Source organism: Elaeis guineensis, chromosome 12 (assembly GCF_000442705.2).
Source record: "Elaeis guineensis isolate ETL-2024a chromosome 12, EG11, whole genome shotgun sequence".
NCBI lineage: Eukaryota > Viridiplantae > Streptophyta > Magnoliopsida > Arecales > Arecaceae > Elaeis > Elaeis guineensis.
In genome coordinates, this window is record NC_026004.2 from 14,245,502 (window position 1) to 14,265,386 (window position 19,885).

Sequence of the window (19,885 nt, forward strand, 5' to 3'; positions counted from 1 at the left end):
GCTACCACAAGTTTAGCTTGATCATTGATGATCGTGGATTGATCTCGAGTCATTATAAATTAAGAATTGCACATATTAAATCAAATCACAATTTAGTTTCCTAGAGTTTATTGTTAGAGCACATTATTCTATACAAGTAATATTTTGTTCTTGTTTCCATTTCGCAGCATGTTCAATTGCACACAAATATGCAGCTCCCAAACTAGTGCAATTTCCTCATATATCGTACCAACCATTTGCATAATCACTAGTCTCTGTCTCTACTAATATTCTTTTTTTGATGAATGTCTCTAATTCTATCCATTGTGTGTTGAAGAGCCATGCTGACCCAAGTGTATGGAAAAAAAATCCATACGCAATCTAAGCTACACGCATGCACTTATTCCTATAGTTGCTAGTGTTAGATGTGTGTCCTAGATGCCAGATTGGCTGACACATTCATGTACAAATTTAAGGACAAATTTATAATTTTGACTATAAATCAATAAATGGGTTATTCTTCTATCACATTATGCATATTGTGTCTGTGATACATCCTTTGAGTTAGTAGGAATGCCAATTCATATTTTCAAGAATTAAAAATTTAAGGCATGAATTTACATAACTAACTTATAAACAGCTCCTGACCATAGGATCATCATGAGGATGGTGATCGATCCGGAAGGTTGGTATACGATCGCTTCCTTAGGGTATATGTGTCTTGAGTCTACGGTGTGGAGACATCGAAACGAGAGTACAGGTATTCGTTGAGAACGAGAGTACTGAGCGTGACCATATCGAGCAATCATAAGGAAGTCTACCTTCTCATCGATGACTAGCTCGATGCTACAGTTGTGTGTCTAGTTCTTTGACCTGAGGTGCATCGACAGTTCACCTTAAGTGTGTTATAGTTTGACTATACCATAACTCAGTCTCCTAGCCATTCGGAACCCTGAGGTATATGTTGGCTGTAGCATATTCATTGTAGAAACTAGGTCGCACCAAGATGGGATCTATCAACCTCGGTAGATGAGAGGAGTAGTCCTATGATGATCGAAGGATCGAGTCCTTAAGCTCATGGCCATGGTAGAGTGAAATAATGGAAAATTTTTTTTTTCATTGGAGTTTCACATCGGACTCAGATCGATCGATTGATTCATATGACTGATATTGGGTTTGACGAGTTCACTTTAACCCTAATTCAGTCGGGACTCATGATAGAAGAACTCAATCACACAGGTAGCTGCACCAAGAGGTTCGACTTCAGTTCTGATGGGTTGCCATCATATACTGCTAGATATCACTAGTGGATTTTGGGAGCAATTAGAATGATCTTGATGATCGATCATTCTAATTGTCTGAATCAGAAGAGTTCTGGTCCATCGAAAGGAGTTTCGATGATGTTGATGATGAGATCATGACATATCTCATTACCATACAGAATTGAATCTAACTGGGTCACACAAATAAGGGTTAGGATCTGGATGTCATCAATTGGGCTAACCCAATTGATTTGGATAAGATCCAAATAGGTTCAAGAAAATCGTGCTAGCACTCGATTGAGCCTAACTTTCTCCTCGTATAATCTTTTCTGTCTCTACTGAGCCAAATATGATTTGACTCATCCAGAGAATCTTGAAAAATTTTTTTTCAGTCTAAATGAAGCTTGTCCAGCTCAAAAAAGTTTTGTCTTAATTTATGAGATGAATTTAAGACAAGCACCTGCTAATTTCTGTCACCTGCCAATTTCATTTTAGGACATCTGTCAAATATTGACATATGGATCTTAAACTGAAGAGAGCTCATTGGAGGATATTTATGGAGTGTCCACATGCCTAAACCACATCAAATTGGGTGCCATAATCAGATTATGGCATGAGCCCAATTGGATTAAAGTGGACGCCCCAAATGGATAAGAATGAAAGAGTCCTGATTAACATGGACTCTTTGGTGCCACCTTGCTTGTGCTTATCTAAAGTTGGTGCCAACATAGGAGAGAGAGTGGGAGTTCTTATTTGATGTGATCAGATGACATCACTCCACCAATCAAAATTTTTTTAGAATTTATTGGAATTTTTTGATTGGTCGAATTATGTGGCACTGCGCAGCATACAGGGTCTATAAAATCCCTGTCTGCGCCTAGGGTTTAAAAGGTTTCTGCTCAATACCCAGCCAAAACGAGAATCCTCTCCTCTCTTCACATCCTCCCTACTCTCCTCTCTCCTTTCTTCACGTCCAAAGAGTTGGACATCCATCTGGCAAAGGTCCAAGAGTGGTGACGCCTGGAACAGAAGGCTGCAGGACATCTTCGACAGGCTGCTGCTCCAACTTTAGAAGGAGTTCTGAAGCACTTTCAGATCAGATAGAAATATGATTTTTGGAGTGTAGATTCGCGAGGAGAAGACGTTCCAGGTCTTGTCTGAGTGGATACTGATAGAGGCCAGGTGCTTCCGTGGCTACATCAGAATCTCGGACTGTGCTGAGATCATCTACAGGATAATCAGATTACTCTTGAGGTATTACTTGTTTCCTCATCCTTTTAGATTTATTTTAGACTTAATATCAGATATGAAGATTGGATCTAGAGACTTAGATCTAAAATAAATGTAGAATAATTTTTTTTTAAATTATTTCATTTTAGATTTGATGAAATCTGAAAGATCTTTTTCTTCGGCTAGGACTATTGCACTCCTTGTTTTTATCATGCAACGTATCTATACTGCCCCTTTCCTTTTCCCTTTTCATCTAGGCACACATTGGGGAGGTTGGATGAGTGGCCGTAATTTCATTTTTAAGTTTATGGAGGTCTTGATCAAAACAAGTTGATGATAGTTGCTAGCCAAATTAGCACAAATGCAAATTAGATGGTCATTAGGTTTTGTATGCTAGATCATACTACTCAGTCATCTATCCTCACACTTGTCGTTAAAAAAATAAAAAAAAGATGCATTTGTTTCCTTAATGAGAAAACCTATGAACATGTAATAGTACTTGACCTAATGATAACTGCATCCTCGGGATTTGCATGAATCTTCAAGCATCGAGGACTTTGCTCCCTTACCTTATTGGATTATGCGACTGTCCTATCGCCTTAATATGTTATTAGGTAGAGAAGAAATTTATGGTAAACTAGTTTAAGTGAGATGCATGCTTGATTTGAGCTGATAAATCTTGAAAATAATACTTATCAAATAGAAAAGCTATAGAATGGCAATACTATTTAGAGTAGATGAAATGTATCAATCCAAGGATCAGAATAAATACCAGTTAAATTAGATAAAAATAATAAAAAAAAAATAAAAAAAAAGTTTATTAAAAAAAATTAAAATAAAGAGTTGGATTTCGTTTAACAGAGAAGTCTTCAAAAAATATTTCACACACAAAAAAATTCTCTCCAAATCTCTAACTTTTTGTCGCTTTCTCCGTTACATTCAGAGTGCATTTGATTAGTCATTAAAAAAATAACTTTTTATTTTTTAATTTTTAAAAAATAAAAATCAAAAAATAATATTTGATAATACTATAAAAAGTAAAATATAAAAATAAAAAAATCAAAATAATTACTTTACATGTCAAATAAATTTTTTTTATTTTTCAAAATTTATTTTTCTACCTTTTTTACTTTGGCACATCTAAAATGTAAAATTAAAAAATACAAAGTCCAAATCCTTCTCCATCGTCAAGCTCGTCACCTTCTCATTTCTTTTTTTCTTCTCTTCCGGGATCTTTCTCCCTCATCGAGCTGTTCACTTGCCATCTTCAAATATTACTTTTTTTACTTTATATCAACGTAGTTGTCAAACATATTTTTTATTTTTTTTATTTTTATTAAATAACAAAAATAAAAAAAATATTTTTTAAAAATTAAAAATTAAAAATAAAAAAAATGTAACCTAACGCACCGGCAATGAATCTCAACAAAAGCATCGTTTACAACCGACCGCAAAAGCTCCGTGGGACTCAACTGCTGGTCACTCGTACAGGTGGCACTATTTTAAGGACCCACTGATGAAACGTCAGAGGTGGTTGGAGCGTCCGAAGACCATGGCCAGAACTAGGGGCGTGGTGGGCAACAGGGCAAGTGGCCGTTGATTTTATTTTATTTTATTTTTTCTTTGAAAACCGTTGATTCTTTTGAAACTGGACCAGTTGAATCGTAGGCTAGCACGAAGAATCATGTCAAGAAAAATTTCAGATCTCCTTTGGGTAAAACAGCAGCAAATTTCACGTAGCTGGGGACCAGCAACACTCACCCTCCATTCTTGATTATTTCTAGTGTTGAATAGTTTGAAAGTTTTATTTCGGCCGTTTAGATGGCTCAGTCTAAAATTTTATAGAAATCAGAACTAGATAAACATCAGAATCAGATTGGATTAGATATATATTTATAAGTATTCAGAAGGTCCGAATTTCTTAGGAAGAGAAAAACAAAACTTTAATATTTTCCTCAAAACTTTCATTTCTTTTTTGAATGTTTGCAAACCAGAAATGTGCTTTGTTTTGTAGCGAGTTTCATCCATCTGGATTATGATCTCCTTTTCTGGTATAGCTGAATTATGTTCTTGATTATGCCTCTTCTCACATGGGGCATGCCAATGGTTATAAATAAAAATCTTACTTATGTGGTATTGATTTTAACAATAATTTCTGTATGTGTGGATATAGTTTTTTGTGCAACTTCGATTGTAAATAATGAATTGAGTTTGAGCTAATTGGCTGGGATTAAGGTTTCTATCTCATTTTATATCTTGATTCGCATCCTCTATTACAAAATCAATAGGATTTATAAAATTCATGTGATATCAACATATAGACTGACATTTTTTTCTGATCATTTTTTCCATAATTTTTTAAATATTAATTATAATTAATAATTTTAAAATTGAATTGAATTTATTATATTAATTATAGTCATAATCTTTTTTTTGATAGAAGATTTTTACCGACATCTCAAACTTTTTAGAATACAATGCATGTGAATGAGAAAATATTGGTTGCAGTGGTGATATTATGCTATATTTATTATAAATTAATAAAAAATTAAAAATCAATGAAATATAAAAAGATAATATAAATATTATTCATAAAAATTAATAAAATATAAAAATTTTTATTGATTTGTGACACATGTGGTATCATCCTTGCCGTCAATTTTTTTTTTCGTATGAGTGGGGTAAACGTAGCGGCATATAGTTGCTATCGCTTTTCTCGTCATGTCCACATTAGAAAGAGGATGAGGTGACGTGGGAGGGAGGTTGACACGCAGGCCCATCAAAGAAAGAAATGGTGGGAACACGTCGGACGTTAATGTGGGACCCGCATGCCGCTGACCTTCTAAAAGCAACGTCCGATGCCTGCGCTGCACTGCCATTGCCACCCATCATGCTGCATGGAATTGGATTCTCCCTTTCATACTAGTGTCTAACATTGGAAGATTTTGATTTGGTCGGAAAGGAGGGAAGATTTTATTCAATCTATTAGGTTTGAATATTTTGAAAAGAAAAAAAATGATAAAAAATTTATAAAAATATAATTGATCATTTCGATCGGACGTCGTATGATCAATATATGATCTTCAGAAATTTAGCAGATGATTCGTCTTTTTGATCTATCAGATTTTTAAATTCTATCTATTTCTACTTATAGTGGTCAACATGATTTATTTTGAATCTTTATAATGACGAAAGTGATTCACATCAAGTTTGATGATTATTTTATATATTCGTAATGATAAGAATAGTCCACATCAATTTTGATGATTCATCTATACCATTTTTAATCTCACTATCGTCTTTAAATTTAGAAAAAATCAAATAAATCAACAAATAAGCTGCATGAATCAAAATTCTATAACTAATAAATGTTAATTGGGTGTATGTCTAACACTAGTTTATGTATTAGTTGTTTTCTGCTGGGGGTATTGTATGATGTTCGTATATAAATTTCATGCATATGCGATGCCAAGTAATTTGTGTCACACACTAACTAGAGAGCATGCATGATTACATAATGCTTGGCCTGACTTCCTAGGTTAAGTGAGATAAGCATATGATCAAATGGATTACAAATAATCTAAAATCTAATGTTGGAATTCAAGATTCATGTGAAGAATATAAATGTATCTTGTTTCCAAGCTTTCCAAGGAAAGTTTAGTTCCATAAATGGAGAATATAAATTTGATTATTCAATTGTGAAGCTTCTTGGACTTTTACTCATTGCAAAGTGTACGTAGATCCTTACAAATGTCGAATATATATATTTGAATTACACATTATTCTCAACTTCTTTTATATAATATTGATCTATTCTTACTTGTACTATAATCCATTGGCTGATTTTTGTAGGTTCACTATTTGACCAATAGTGTATTTTGATACATATAATAAAATGCTTGATTCAAGATAATATTCTACTTTCAACTAACAAAAAACCATAAACTAAATCTTTTGTCTGAAATATCAGAATCAGATATGAGGCCAAAAACTTGCAGTAACGACTGCCATTATATTGAATTATATTTTCAATTGATTATTTTTAGACCATTAGGTTAATGGATGCATACCAATTAAGTGCCTTACCAAACCACTTAAAATCCCTGTCTTTTTATTTTTATTTTTTTGGTATTAAAATCTTGCCTATCCGTCATGAAAATATCCTCAAATTCAAATGGCTTACGGTATAACGTGCATTGCACAATGGTTGAATCAAGAATGTAAAGGAAAACTTATAAATAATTAATTGACAGCCGTTGATGCTAACTTCTATATATCTAATTAATCACTCAAACGGTCAGTATAGTTATCCTATATGCCCCTCGACCTGTGAGTCTCCAAAGAGAGGTCATCCGTGAAGCATGTACTGACCATCTACGTACAAAAGAACCTCTGACTGATGTCCATGAGAGGGACCGAGCTAGTTGCTTCACTGGGCTAAGGGTCTTGTTTCACCGTAATATCTCATTCTCTCAAGAAGGATATACCACATTCCATATCGAATTTAATCCCATGATTCCTTCTACGTAAGCAATAAATCAATGCAGCAACCTGTTCAACATATGGATGTCGTGTAAAGCTGAATGAAATGGATAAGTGTTGAAGCTTGCTTGGCTGTCTCTGGCTCACCATTCCTTTCCTTCCTTCTTTTCAAAAGCTTCCTGTCATTCCCCACTACGTTGTAATACTGACTTGGAAAGCCCATGCAGTGCAAAAACTAAAGCAAAAGAGAGATCGATGGTTCCCCTCCTCCTTGCTCCCTTATAACTTATCTACTTTCTAAACAATATAGAGGTGGTGATAGACCAATATATAAAGATGGATCAACGTCCCCATCTTTTTCTTTCCTTACCGAACGTACGAGCGCCTGACGATTGGATCCCCTCGGGGCAAAAACAAGTATAGATTGACCTCAAAGTAGTTTGATGGTGGTTGGATAAAAAGGTGATGATTAAAGTAAGAGGGTACAACTTCATGGCTAAGATGACAAATTATCAGGATATAAAGTTGGATTGCTAATAGTTTTGCTTCTGTCAGGTAGCAACCTTTCTGACGGTGGTGTTAATTGCTTTAGTTTTGACTACGCGATCTTATTGTCCATGGTCTCAATTTATGCAAATCACCTTTTTGTCACGTTGTTATACTGCTTCATATGGTCCCTCCTCTTCACAAACTGCTATACTTCTAATTTAAGTAAATTAAACTTCCATCGATCAGACTGAGTTGCTCCAGTTTTGGGACCATCATGTCCACAAGTTGGTCGGTCCATAAGGTGGTGGCCACGGGGGTGTAGATGGGATCATGCAGGACGAGAAGCAGTATCGCTAGCTGCACCATCCCACTGTTGCACTGCTTGGCTAACGCCACGTGAGATTTGAGCTCTAATGGACTGGGCCAAGAGTCTGCCTGAGCCCAGCTACAGAAGGCCCATATTAGGCCCACATGAAGAAGACCAAATGTGGGAAATGTAAATATGTAATGGCATCGTGTGGAAGGATTGTACCTTTCACACGCAAAAGAAGGACCCACCTTCCTTTGCACAAATCCACCATTGGATCGTGTGGTAGATGCTTAGCTTCGACATCTATGCAGGTAAATGAATATAGTTATTGGAGTGCTTTGAGATCTGCATGAGGCATAATTCAGTTATTAACATTGCGAAGGAAGATCAATCGTTCATTCATGCATAAGATACAACCCGAACCCCAGCATCATTAGGTTATGCCACACTAATAATCAGATCTAATTCCGACTTGTAAGTTCCAAAATTGAGGAAATTACTCTAGTTTTTTTGGGTTGGCCTGTTTGAGTTTAAATTTTATGATAAAAATTATTCAAATTGTACTATCTTTTGTAGAAGATTTATAAACTCAGTTTCTGCGTTGACTGAATAATTAACTACGGATGGCGACCACAGAGAGGTTCATTTTATAGCCCTTGGTGTGTGCAAGAAAACTCTAATCAGCGTAGGCCATGTGAATGGTACATTAATTTCTTTCAACACACCAACCAACTCATATTCTATAAGTTTCAAAATAACGCATTTAGATTCCCAGCTCTCTTTATATTGTCCTAAAGCCAGATAGGGCTCTAATTAGTCTTTACTAATCTGTTCTTGTTTTGACAAAGTCCAAGTCATGAAGGCCTCAAGTACCAAGCAAGTGTCCCTCCAAAATGAGAAGCACAATCATCTTTATGGAAGAGAATGGTCAGCATACGCAAATCCATCTCTGCAAAGAGATTGGATATTGACTTCCAATTAATGCATTTGCAATTTAGTCAGCAATTGCACTCTCTGGTCATAATGCCAGCTTATAAAACCTTCTACATTTATAAGATTCACTCATCAACATAAAATGAGCACACCTCTGGGTTAATTATGGTTTGAAGCCATACAAAGCTGCTGTGTGGCATCAGAAGGTCCAGAATAGACCCTCAATGTTAGCTGATGCGTCATTGCAGACTTATACTTGGAACTGACTCTTGGGAGGGTGGTACATGGGCTTAAGATCAATACAAGATAGTTGCTTTTAAAAATGAAGACAAGGAGGAAAAAAAAAAGCCTCATCTGAGGCGTTCTTCTCTGTAGGCCTTAATAAAGTAGGGTTGGTTCATCAGTCTGCCTCAAATTAAGACTTGTCACGCTGGGCTACTATTTATTATATGTTCAACATTTGCACTAGTCATAACATATGACTTAAGTCCTGCAATGGATAAGGATAACACCTTTTCTGTAAGAGAAAATGCGATGGTTAATTTCTAATAAGCGATTTAGTCTTTATAATTCTCGGAAATGCTCCTATGAGCCATGTATTTACTTCCCAATTTACTCTCGTAACATATCGAAAATAATGTTGGAGGACAGAGTGTTAGATGTTGTCTTATCATATTATCGAGAAAATATGGTTGCTTGCAACAAAAATTAACATAAGTTGCCTCGTCCATATCTATAATAAGTAAATGCTAGGAGTCTAACACAATGTAAGTCATTGTAATTCTTTACACAGCCAATGTGTTAGCTTCTCTACTCATTTGACCTCGTCATCTATGTATGTGACTGTCTAGCGCAACCAAGATGTTAGAACTTGGAAATTATCATGTTCATAGAATTCTGATGGAATTCGGTGAGCTAATGCAGCAATTTCATATTTAGTCATTCCCTTCTTGATTTTGGTGAATCCTATCAAAAATTGAGTTACCTTTTAACAATTTTAACATTCACCCTGTGGTAATATTTAGATCAAAATTAAAGTCTAGACCACTTCCAACATTTGTTGTTGTTTAACATGGGATCTTGGATCTCTAAATCTAATCATGTTCTCACGGTACTTACCAGGTCTATGGTTGGAGCTTGGGTGGTTAAGGCAACATTTTGCTTGACAAAATTCCCGTTCGATTGGCCCATTGGATGCCTTGACATTTGACATACGTGAGCTTTAGATGGAGAAACTTGTCTGGCATTTGACTATGTTTGTTTTCATCAATAATTGACTACACATATAGACTGGAATTGCTACATATATTTGGGTCCTGCGAGCATGTGTTACATGACACAAGCCAGTCTGGGAAGTATCATTAACAATTAATGGTGAAATTTTTTGTGCACCATGAGCAGTATAGAAAATCCGATATAGAATGCACCATCTCATTTGATTGGTTCACGTAGTCATCACTTTCTAACACGTATTTAATGCTTGTAGGTCAATTTTTTTGTTTAAAAATTTTGTATGACGAAAATGTTTCTGGCTTTTGAAAAAATTATGACATTCTATGTCCATATTATAACATCTTCTGTCCATAATATGCACAGGATGTTATAATTTTTTTTCTAAAGAACAGGAATATTTTCATCATTCAAAATTTTCAAACGAAAAATTGATCTGCAGACATTAAATGTGCATTGAAAAGTAATTGGATAAAAATATTCCTCAAATATTATGATATTTTAGGTCATATTATGACCGCTATAAAATGTCATAATTTTTTTCAAAAAATAAAAATATTTTTATTATATAAAATTTTAAATATATATATATATAAATATTAAATATATATTAAAAAATAATAATTATGTAAATTAATGAGACAGTTCAATCGCTTGCCTAGGCACAACTACCAACTTACAAAAAGGAAGTTAAATATTTAATAAAGGGATCACAAGGAGAATAAGTTTGTTCCTTTGCAATGGATCGCATTTGAAGGATCTTGTCTATTTTTTTTTTTTCTTTATACGTCTGACCACGTGTCTTTTTATACTCAGTTTGAGTATAAGTGCAAGCCATGTGAACTTGATTGTTTTTTGAGCAATTATTTCTGGCATGGGGCATCCTTGAGTGTCCAATTTAGAAATCTTATATTATTTAGTTGAATTTGATGCTCAATTCTCCATTACGTGTCTCTGAAAATTTCTATCATCTCAGCTCTTCACGTATTCTTTCACTATTGGAAGGTTGAGATCTTAGAGCATCATAGATTATCTAACTCAAAAATTATTTTCTTCTTGATAATACTGATGTTAAAAATTTTTCGATCATTTAGTGGTAGTTAATGGCAAAATAATTGCAACCACAGCATGGATGGCAAGATAAAAGCATATTGAAACTTTTCGATCACTCGGATGAGCTGTTTCATTCGATCTTGCAATAAAAATTTTATTTGTTATTTCCTTGTGTTCATTGCGGTACTCCAATATCCATAACCTTTAGAACCGTTTGAAGCAAATTGCTGGGAGATTTTGTTGTCAAGCAACACTGCAATCAAAATAAAGCTATAGACATATCTGTACATAATCTACAATCCTCTAATGAAATTTTGGCTATGTGGGCGGCTTTTAAATGGGCACATGGTCCTTCCTTCTTGAGCACATTACTTGAGCACTAATTTGGGCGGATGGGCATGCTCCAAATTAGAGTGTCATATCATTACTCTTATACACCCAATGCCCACTGGATCATATATACCATGGGTTACTCATGAACAAGTCTTCCTTCCATGACTTGAGGAACACAATTGCCAATCCCATTACTCACTAGTCAAATCCATGGATCATCATCAGTTAGATGCTCATTTTTCCATTTTATAGAAGCTGAGTCTTGTGACTGGTAGAAGAATGTTCGACCCAACACCATCTCTGCACCTTACTTCGGGCCAAGTAGGTGATGTGGTGAGGATTTACCAGCCCGGAAGATCCACAAATTGGTAGCAATGGATTAGGGTTGTATCTTTAGTGCGAAAGAAGGATTCACATTCCTTCATGTGGATTCGAGTGAAGGAAGGTGAATCCTTCAAAGATGTACCCCAGACCTCATTGGATTGCTATAAGTAACATCATGATGCAGGTCTCCATATGGGATAGGGATTGCATTATTTGTGCAAAAGAAGAAAGGTGAATCCTTCAAAGTACACCCCTAACCTGGTAGAAATTGGTGACTAGCATAATAGCATAAAGCACTGGACTAGATCCTAATGCAGGTCTCCACGTAGGATAGAAGTTGTATCTTTTGTGCAAAATAAAGATTCATCTTTCTTGGCACAAATTTATTGTTGGATTGCACAATGGTTATTTTGAGATCTGCGTAAAAATTATAGAATGCAATCCAATGGTGAAAAATGATCAACCATTCTTTTGCGTTTAAAGGTGCAATCTGACTCTGCCACGTAAGCTACCTCACGCCATATACTGCAGCAATATCTAAGTGTTACAAAAGAAATTTTACAAAATTCAAGACCCACCGATGATCTCGGTGGTGATGGAAATGCCGGTAGGTAGCGTACACATCATATGCATGAAAGAGGCCTTAATTCATATGATGCCAAACTATCAAACACTAATACTCAACAATTTCCAATCATCGCAGATCACGGGTGCAGAATTTCAACTAACCTGGACAATTAAGCAATCAATCACAAGCGCAACCCTATTTTTTTAAAAATTCTTTTTGATGAAAGCAATCCAATTTATTCAAATATTTAAAAGCCCAGAGAGGCGCAAGTAAACTGCAACAGAAAAGCCTGGACCAGCCGTCAAATTCAGCTGTTTACATGGCTCATCCGTTATAATCCTAGAAGAAGAAACAAATTTAAAAAGTTCCAACGTTCACTTCTGGGAGAATCCGACAAGACGTGGCAGAACTGCCCTGTACACAGTACTATAAACCACCAAACCTGCTTTGAATAAATTAAAGCTACCCTCTCTTTTATCTGTCCGAGGTCCAATGTACTGTCTGTTGGGAAATACCAAGAGGGTGAATCTGCCCAAAAGGGTGTAACAAAAAAAAAAAGAAAAGAAAAAGGGAAAAACAGAGCTATCAGTCCTCAACTCTTAAGAATCTGCAACGTTTCTCTATGAAACATGTACTTGTTTTTTCCCCTCCTCTATCCACGAACAAAGAAGTCGGCAGTGGTGTGGATCTCGGATGAAGGAAGGCACATGGAGGGGCTCGCCAATTGAGTGAAAGAGCTCTAAATAAGCCGTAGCAAAGGCCAACACAGCACCAAAACAAGCAGCGAGAAGGATGGTGGGCACGTCGCCGTCGGCGCGGCATGGCTAACCACCTTCGCACCGCCCATGAACAGCATCGTGTCGTTGATCAGCGGCACGCCCGCCGCCGCCGGATTCCCAGCCGACTTCAGGCTGCAATAAGAAATAAATCCTTCCTTAGTGAGTCTCCTAGCTTCATGATTCAGTCCTCGTCTTAGACTCCAATTTTAGACCAAAAATTAAAACCAGACAGAGAAGATGAAGCCCCTAAATTCCAATCATCTAGTTAAATAACTTGTTTGTGGACCATTTATTAGCATCGAACAATATATGGATGGATTCATGACAGCCATATCACAGGCTATTCAGCAACACATGGATGGTCTTAATTGTTCATTCGTGTATCTTTATGACAGAAGGTTGACAATATTGGGATGCGCCAATCCGACTCTTCGTCCAGCTAAAAAGAAGCCGTTGCCGCGTCTAGATGACGAGTTCACCAGTCACCAATGTATTAAATTCACATCGGTTACTCATTATTGATAGATTCGCTGACCTGATCTCCATCTAGGCTATAACGCCTGATTCCTTTATTATTAAAAGAAAGGAAAGGAAGAAAGGAAACGTTATATAAAAAGACCATGACAATTGGCCCCAAAAAGGCTCGCCAGCACGCAATCTACTGGTCTGCACCACCCTAATTAAGCTCTAACCAACCGATAATTAACGAATAAATAAAAAGGAATTAATTAATCGAATGGGTTGGTAGTTGAGACGGTACCTGGTGGTGCTGGGGCAAAAGGTGATGATATAGCCGGGGGTTGTGGCGGTGGCGCAGGTGAAGGTGGAGGTGGCGTCGTCGTAGGCGTAGCTGTACGCCCGGGGGCACGCATTCTTGAAGAACTGGGAGTACGACGTCGGCCCGCACGTGCTGGGGCTCCCGAAATCGCCGCTGCAGCAATACCTCGGCGATCCGAACGCCTCGCACGCGCTCCGGCACGCCACGCCCTCGCCATTGACCGTTACCTTAAGATCGGACGGGCACAGCCCGTTGAGGTCCACTAGGCACCCGGTGGGCCCGCACTTGCCGGCGGTGGACCCCGAGGTCTGGGGGGCTACGAGGATTGGGAGGTTGTAGCCGTCGACGAGGCTGACGTCGAAGAAGTCGAGCCCGCCGGCGCCGCAGAGGGTGAACTCCGCAAGGGTGGCGGGTGGGGCGGCGCCGCTGCCGGAGCACTCGACGGTGCCGGAGCCGCAGTCGCCGGTGGCGCAGGAGAAGTGGCCGGAGGAGGGGTCGGCGGAGCAGAGAGTGCGGGCCCAGAGGCGGCCGGACCAGGGGGAAGAAGGGGCCTCGAGGGAGTGGGACTCACCCGGAGACAGCGCGAAGCCGGTGGAGGACAGCGGCGACGAGCCGCCGCTCGCGAGGATGCCGGGCCACACCGTGTAAGCGCAGTTGTTGGTCACGGTGAACGTCGTCGACGCAACGCCTAGAAAACAGGAACAACAATATAAAGACAGGAGCTTTAGGAACTTAGAAACAGGGGAAACAGAGTGGTGGAGAGCAGGGGACGCGAGAGTTTTGGTTTTATTACCTGAAACGAAGGAGAGGAAGAGAAGGGGGAGAAGGGAGAGGGGAGAAGGAGAGGTGATGGGCATTGCAGGAGGAGAGGCGTTTGGTGAGATTCTTTTGAGGGGAAAATATTGTTTGGTTTGGTGATTGCAATAGAGAAGAGAGGGGTTGGGAAGCGGGTGGGGAGAACAGAGGACCCGCAGAAGACGAGCAGGTAACGTTCTAAAACTTGGGGGCCAAAAGCAGGAGACCACGCGGAAGAGAAGGGTGAACTCTGGGAGAATGGCCTGCCTGAGGCCGGGCATGGACTTAAATAGCGGTGGGGTTCGAGTCCTGCTACACGTGGAAAGAGTTAGGAAGATTCATTCCCCAATCCTAACCAAATTAGGATTTTAATTTTTAATTAATTATTAATTTTAATGATTTCAAATTTTTATTTTTAATATTATTTTATTTAATTATTTTTTTATAAAAATTATTAGAGTTTGTATTAAGATAAATTTTTAATTTTTGATTTTTGAAGTTAAGGTAGGAGCCAAACTCCCGATGCTCTATTTAACAAGAAGATGATGGAACGGTACGAAAGAATATGGGAGGTATGAGAATAGAGAAAATTAAAAATATCTTCTTTGATGCATGGCAAAGCTTTTTTGTATGGTTTAAATTTTTTTAAAATATAAATTTTTTTCTTTACAAAATTTATTTTTTTTTAATAATTTTTTTTATTTTTTAAATTTTTGAATGATACTTTTAATCTATTCTGTAGAGCATGTCGTTGTACAATAATTAGGGAGCCATGTTTGGATCTCATTGGCTTAAGAATCATGGAGGAGGGAGGTCCAAGTACATCAGGAGGGGGAATTAAGGGGGCATAGTATATGGATGGGAGGAGTCCTAGTCCATGGAGGATAAGGTCTTTTGAACTGGCCTATGGGTGTCCTGAATCAAGAAGGAAAGAACCCCACGGGTGGGGACTGATTGGGCTTGGTCTCCAATTTGACCAGGCCACACCCACACCCTAGTTACATGTGATGGAGTTATTGATGTTTTTGTCCTAAGAAAAATTGTGTTTATAGATGGATTGGGCCAAGTTGGATTCTTCAAAAATTTTAACCCTAATTTTTTTATAATTAGATTAGTAAAATAAATTAGTATCTAACTTATTTAGTTTACATAATTCAAATTTTTTTTTTTTTCATGAATCATTCATAAGACTAGAAGCAAAACATAGCATGCAAGATTACGAACAAGAAGGTCAAATTTTTTTAAACATATAATCATAATTATAATAAGTTTAAAAATTTGGATATATAATAATAATTATAAATTATTAAGTAGAACAGAGCAGCTTAATACACGGGACTCTTACCATTGCAAGATTTGGAGAAAGAATTGAAATCACCCAACATCCCAAAATTCCATGGCCCGGCATTTCCATCGTTTTCCATACCCCCCTCCCCCTTTCTGCCTTTTATTGAACTAAACCAAACATAAAAGTTAAAGAACTATTAACTATATTAGATCTAAGAGGTGGTTAATTATAGACTAAACTGCCCTAAGTGACTTATTGGATCCTGGGACTAAACTCAAACATGTTCATTTATAATTAAATCGATATGGAGCCAGCCTTACTTTAAAGAAGAAACCAGTTGTTTTGAGTGTTTTTGAGAGTTGGCAAGGGTAGGTCAGATTTTGTGACTTTTGTGGATGGTCTTGAAATGCAGAAGTTAATTCAATTTATCTCTTATTCAATTTGATTCAATTAGATCAAATGTATTATTGATGTGAATGATGATATCAAGCTATTATATATAATTGGATGCGCAAGCAAATTGGCCTTGTAGAATTTGTCATGTGCCCATTATTTGGGCTGCCGCTAGGTCTCATGAGCTTTTTTTTGGGGTTAGACTTCTATTGGGAGGCCAATCATCTGTACCAATAGCAGTCATCAATTCTATGCTTTATAAATATCATAATTTTTAATATACATACAAATAATACTCTACTGTTTGACAACTTTTATGCAAATTGCAAATTTCACATCTATTTTCTTGTTACGCATCAAATTCATCAACAATGGTACTTATGAGTCAATTTCTTTGTCATGATCTATCACGATAAAATCATAATGCATCGCAGCAAGCATCGTTACAATGATTTTACACATTGAGGAGAAACAAGATGTAGATACTTGAATCAACTCACAAAATGCTAAAATTTAGATGGCTCAACTTATGACCGGTAGCCAATACAAGGTTTCGCAAACCCTAATTATTTCTCAAAACAAAATACAAAATTACCTCTTCCCCTTCCATAAACAAATAAATAAATAATAATAAAATTTAATTAAGTTATTTACAGTATATATATATAGAAGTTTTAGATATGAACTTTAATTAAAATTTTACCTATCCACATGTGTTGCGACAAGTCAGTCGACCCCCGACTCTGACTCTACATCGATCGCATAAGCACGTCACGCCGACTTATAGTCAGTCGACCGATCGATAGTCGACTATTATTGATCAACAACAAACGACTTGATCAACTTCTGACCGAAGATCATCGGCATATCAGAGTTACCAGCCGACTGTCATTCGGATCTTCTACCGACTTACCGCTACCGACTGACATATAATTGACTTATCAGCTCAACATACTTTAATCGCTATGAACGGTTATCGATTATGTGTCACGGCAATAAACAACCCACTAACTCCACGATTATGGTCCGATAATCTAGTGCTATAAAATGCGGGATCACGTGCTCGATGCTTATATCAGAATCATCTATAAAAGGGAAGGTAAATAAATAGCACGGGTAAGGCAATTCTGGACCAAAGCTCTGTCATTTTCAATAATTCTCATTAGCTGTTCACCAACTCTCTCTCTGACTTAAGCATCGGAGGGTTTCCATCGGACATAACTTCAGTCTGTGAGGACATTATTTTACAGGTGCTTTTCATCGGCGACAGGCGATAGGGAGTTAGTAGCAATAGATTGGCATGCCAGATAGAGGACAACCACAATCAACCATATCAAAAATAAGAGTCCAGCACTCGACTAGATCGGCGAGGCACTCTTTCCACTGGAAAGATGCTCCTCCCCCACCTCCAGTAGCAGAGCCTAGTTCCTCGCATCCTGTGGTCATCACAGATGCGCAGATTACTGCACTCATGCAGCAAATGAATGTCCTGACGGAAGCAGTCAAAAGCCTTCAGCAGCAACAAATCAAACAACCGCAGTAGTCGTCAGTGGAGTAATCGGTGGCACAGTCAATGCCATCCAGGCACAGTCACCGTCCTCCGCGATGATTATCTTCCTCCTCCTTGGAGCGACCGTCTCGACACTCCCATCGAAATGGACAACCACGTTCTCAGTACTCTCATCGTGCCACTCACCATTCACGGCGTTCTCCTTCTCCTTCTCGTGCACACAGCATCAAGAAGGAAAAATGACCATGAACGCCTTCTGCTTCTCCTTCTTCGAATTCTTTAGGGGGTTCCATCTTCGGAGTTTTTCAGTAGCGGCGACTTGATGACTATGAATGCAAGTTCTGAGAAATTGATCGTCAGCTCACCCGACTTCAAGTGAAAAGTCAGAAGTCGTCCAATGACTACGATTTCCACACTGCCCAGCCTCTCTCTCGGCATATCTTGGAGAAACTGATTCTCTCTCGATTTAAGATGCTACAGATGGAGTCATACGATGGCTCCACTGACCCGATCGACCACCTAAAGAGCTATAAGGCTCTCATGATGATCTAGGAGGCAACTGATGCCCTCTTATGCATTGGCTTTTCGGTAACTCTTCGGAAGGCTGCTCGAGTCTGATATTTCGGGCTATAGTCGGAAAGCATCAATACTTTCGAGCAGCTTGAATATTTTTTCGTAGCCCACTTCAGCACAAGCTGAAGACCGTCATGAACATCCGACAGTCTCTTCTCAATTAAGCAAGGTGAGATAGAGACACTGAGAGACTTTGTGGCTCGTTTCAATACAGCCATGCTTGAGATCAGGGACCTTAATGAAGACATGACTATATCGACCATGAAAAGGGATCTAAGGGGATCTAGATTTACTTGCTCTTTTGATAAAACTCTCTCGAACCTATGCTGAATTTTTGGAGCATGCGTACAAGTACATTCGTGCGGATGAAGCTGCTTCTGACCAATGCCAAACAGATGAAAAAGGTCAGAAGAAGAAATAAGAAAAAAATGAAGCTCCAACCGAATCAAGTCAGCCACCTCTCAATAAGTGAGCTTCACCCCGACGATGGAGTTCGAAGTTGAATTATGATAGGTATGACTCCTACACTCCTCTTTCTGCTCTTCGTACATAGATCTTGATGGAGATCGAAGGAGCAGAATACTTACGATACCCCCACCATTGAAAGCACCATCGAGGAGCCGAGATAGGAAGAACTACTATCGATCTCATCTTGATCACGATCACGATACCGAATAATGCATCCAGCTCAGAGATGAAATAGAGGTCCTGATCCGACGAGACTACCTCAGAAAGTTTTGAAGGGATCAACCGACTCAACCTCCTATCGATCGATAATTTTAGCCACAAACTGAGGAGGCTATCAACAATCGATCGATTGCAGGAGTAGTCAACATGATCTTCGGGCGACCAAGCTGGGGGGCAACTTTTGAAGAAGAGTCGGTGAAAAATAATGACTCAATAATGTAATTACTTTCTCGAAAGAAGATGTTCAGAGAATTCAAACTCCCATGATGATGTTGTCGTTGTCTCGATGACTATAGCTAATTATGATGTAAAAAAAATTCTTGTAGATAATGACAGCTCAACAGATATTTTATTTTACTCGACTTTCTTTCGAATGCGGCTATCGATCGATCGATCGACTATCAATTTCACTGGAGATGCTGTTACTGTGGAAGGAGAAATCACTCTCCCGTTAACTGCAGGAACGAACCACAACAAAATACTGTTCTTATGACATTTACGGTTGTCCGAATTTTCTCAGCTTATAATGCCATACTCGGATGACCTAGTCTTAATGCTTTGAGGGTAGTTGTCTCGACATATCATCTACTGGTTTGATTTCTGACAAAAAATAGAGTCGGAGAGATGCGTGGAGATCAGCGACTTGTCCGACGTTGTTTTTTAGTTTCTACACAAAATAATAAATCTGAAGACTCTTTATCCATCGATAAATTGGACCAAAGAGAAAATGAGGAGATGGGTAAACCAGCCAAACAATTGATTTTCATCTAATTAAAAGAAGACCTTGAGAAGATGGTCCAAATTGGATTGCAGCTGTCTGATTCAGAGCGGTAGTAATTAATAAATCTACTCAGAGTAAATGTTGATATTTTTACTTGATCGATAACTG

At 38.0% G+C, this 19,885-nt stretch overlaps 1 protein-coding gene across 1 annotated transcript; it reads right to left on the reverse strand.

The window, feature by feature from the left end:
* Positions 1-12,622: 12,622 nt before the first annotated feature.
* LOC105055069 (pathogenesis-related thaumatin-like protein 3.5) lies at positions 12,623-14,835 on the reverse strand. The gene is made up of 3 exons (XM_010936775.4): positions 14,544-14,835; positions 13,733-14,438; positions 12,623-13,104 (listed from the first exon to the last, which is right to left on the reverse strand). The coding sequence occupies exons 1-3, from the start codon at positions 14,824-14,826 to the stop codon at positions 12,933-12,935; spliced, it is 1,161 nt and encodes a 386-aa protein (XP_010935077.2). The 5' UTR covers positions 14,827-14,835; the 3' UTR covers positions 12,623-12,932.
* Positions 14,836-19,885: the final 5,050 nt, after the last annotated feature.

What these genes read in the sequence shown, in the direction of transcription:
- LOC105055069 (XM_010936775.4), bottom strand. Translation starts at nt 14,826, where the DNA reads ATGCCCGGCCTCAGGCAGGCCATTCTCCCAGAGTTCACCCTTCTCTTC. An exon ending in CTTCCTCTCCTTCGTTTCAG is followed by an intron (nt 14,439 to 14,543) that starts GTAATAAAACCA and finishes CCTGTTTTCTAG; the next exon opens with GCGTTGCGTCGACGACGTTC. An exon ending in TTTTGCCCCAGCACCACCAG is followed by an intron (nt 13,105 to 13,732) that starts GTACCGTCTCAA and finishes TTCTTATTGCAG; the next exon opens with CCTGAAGTCGGCTGGGAATC.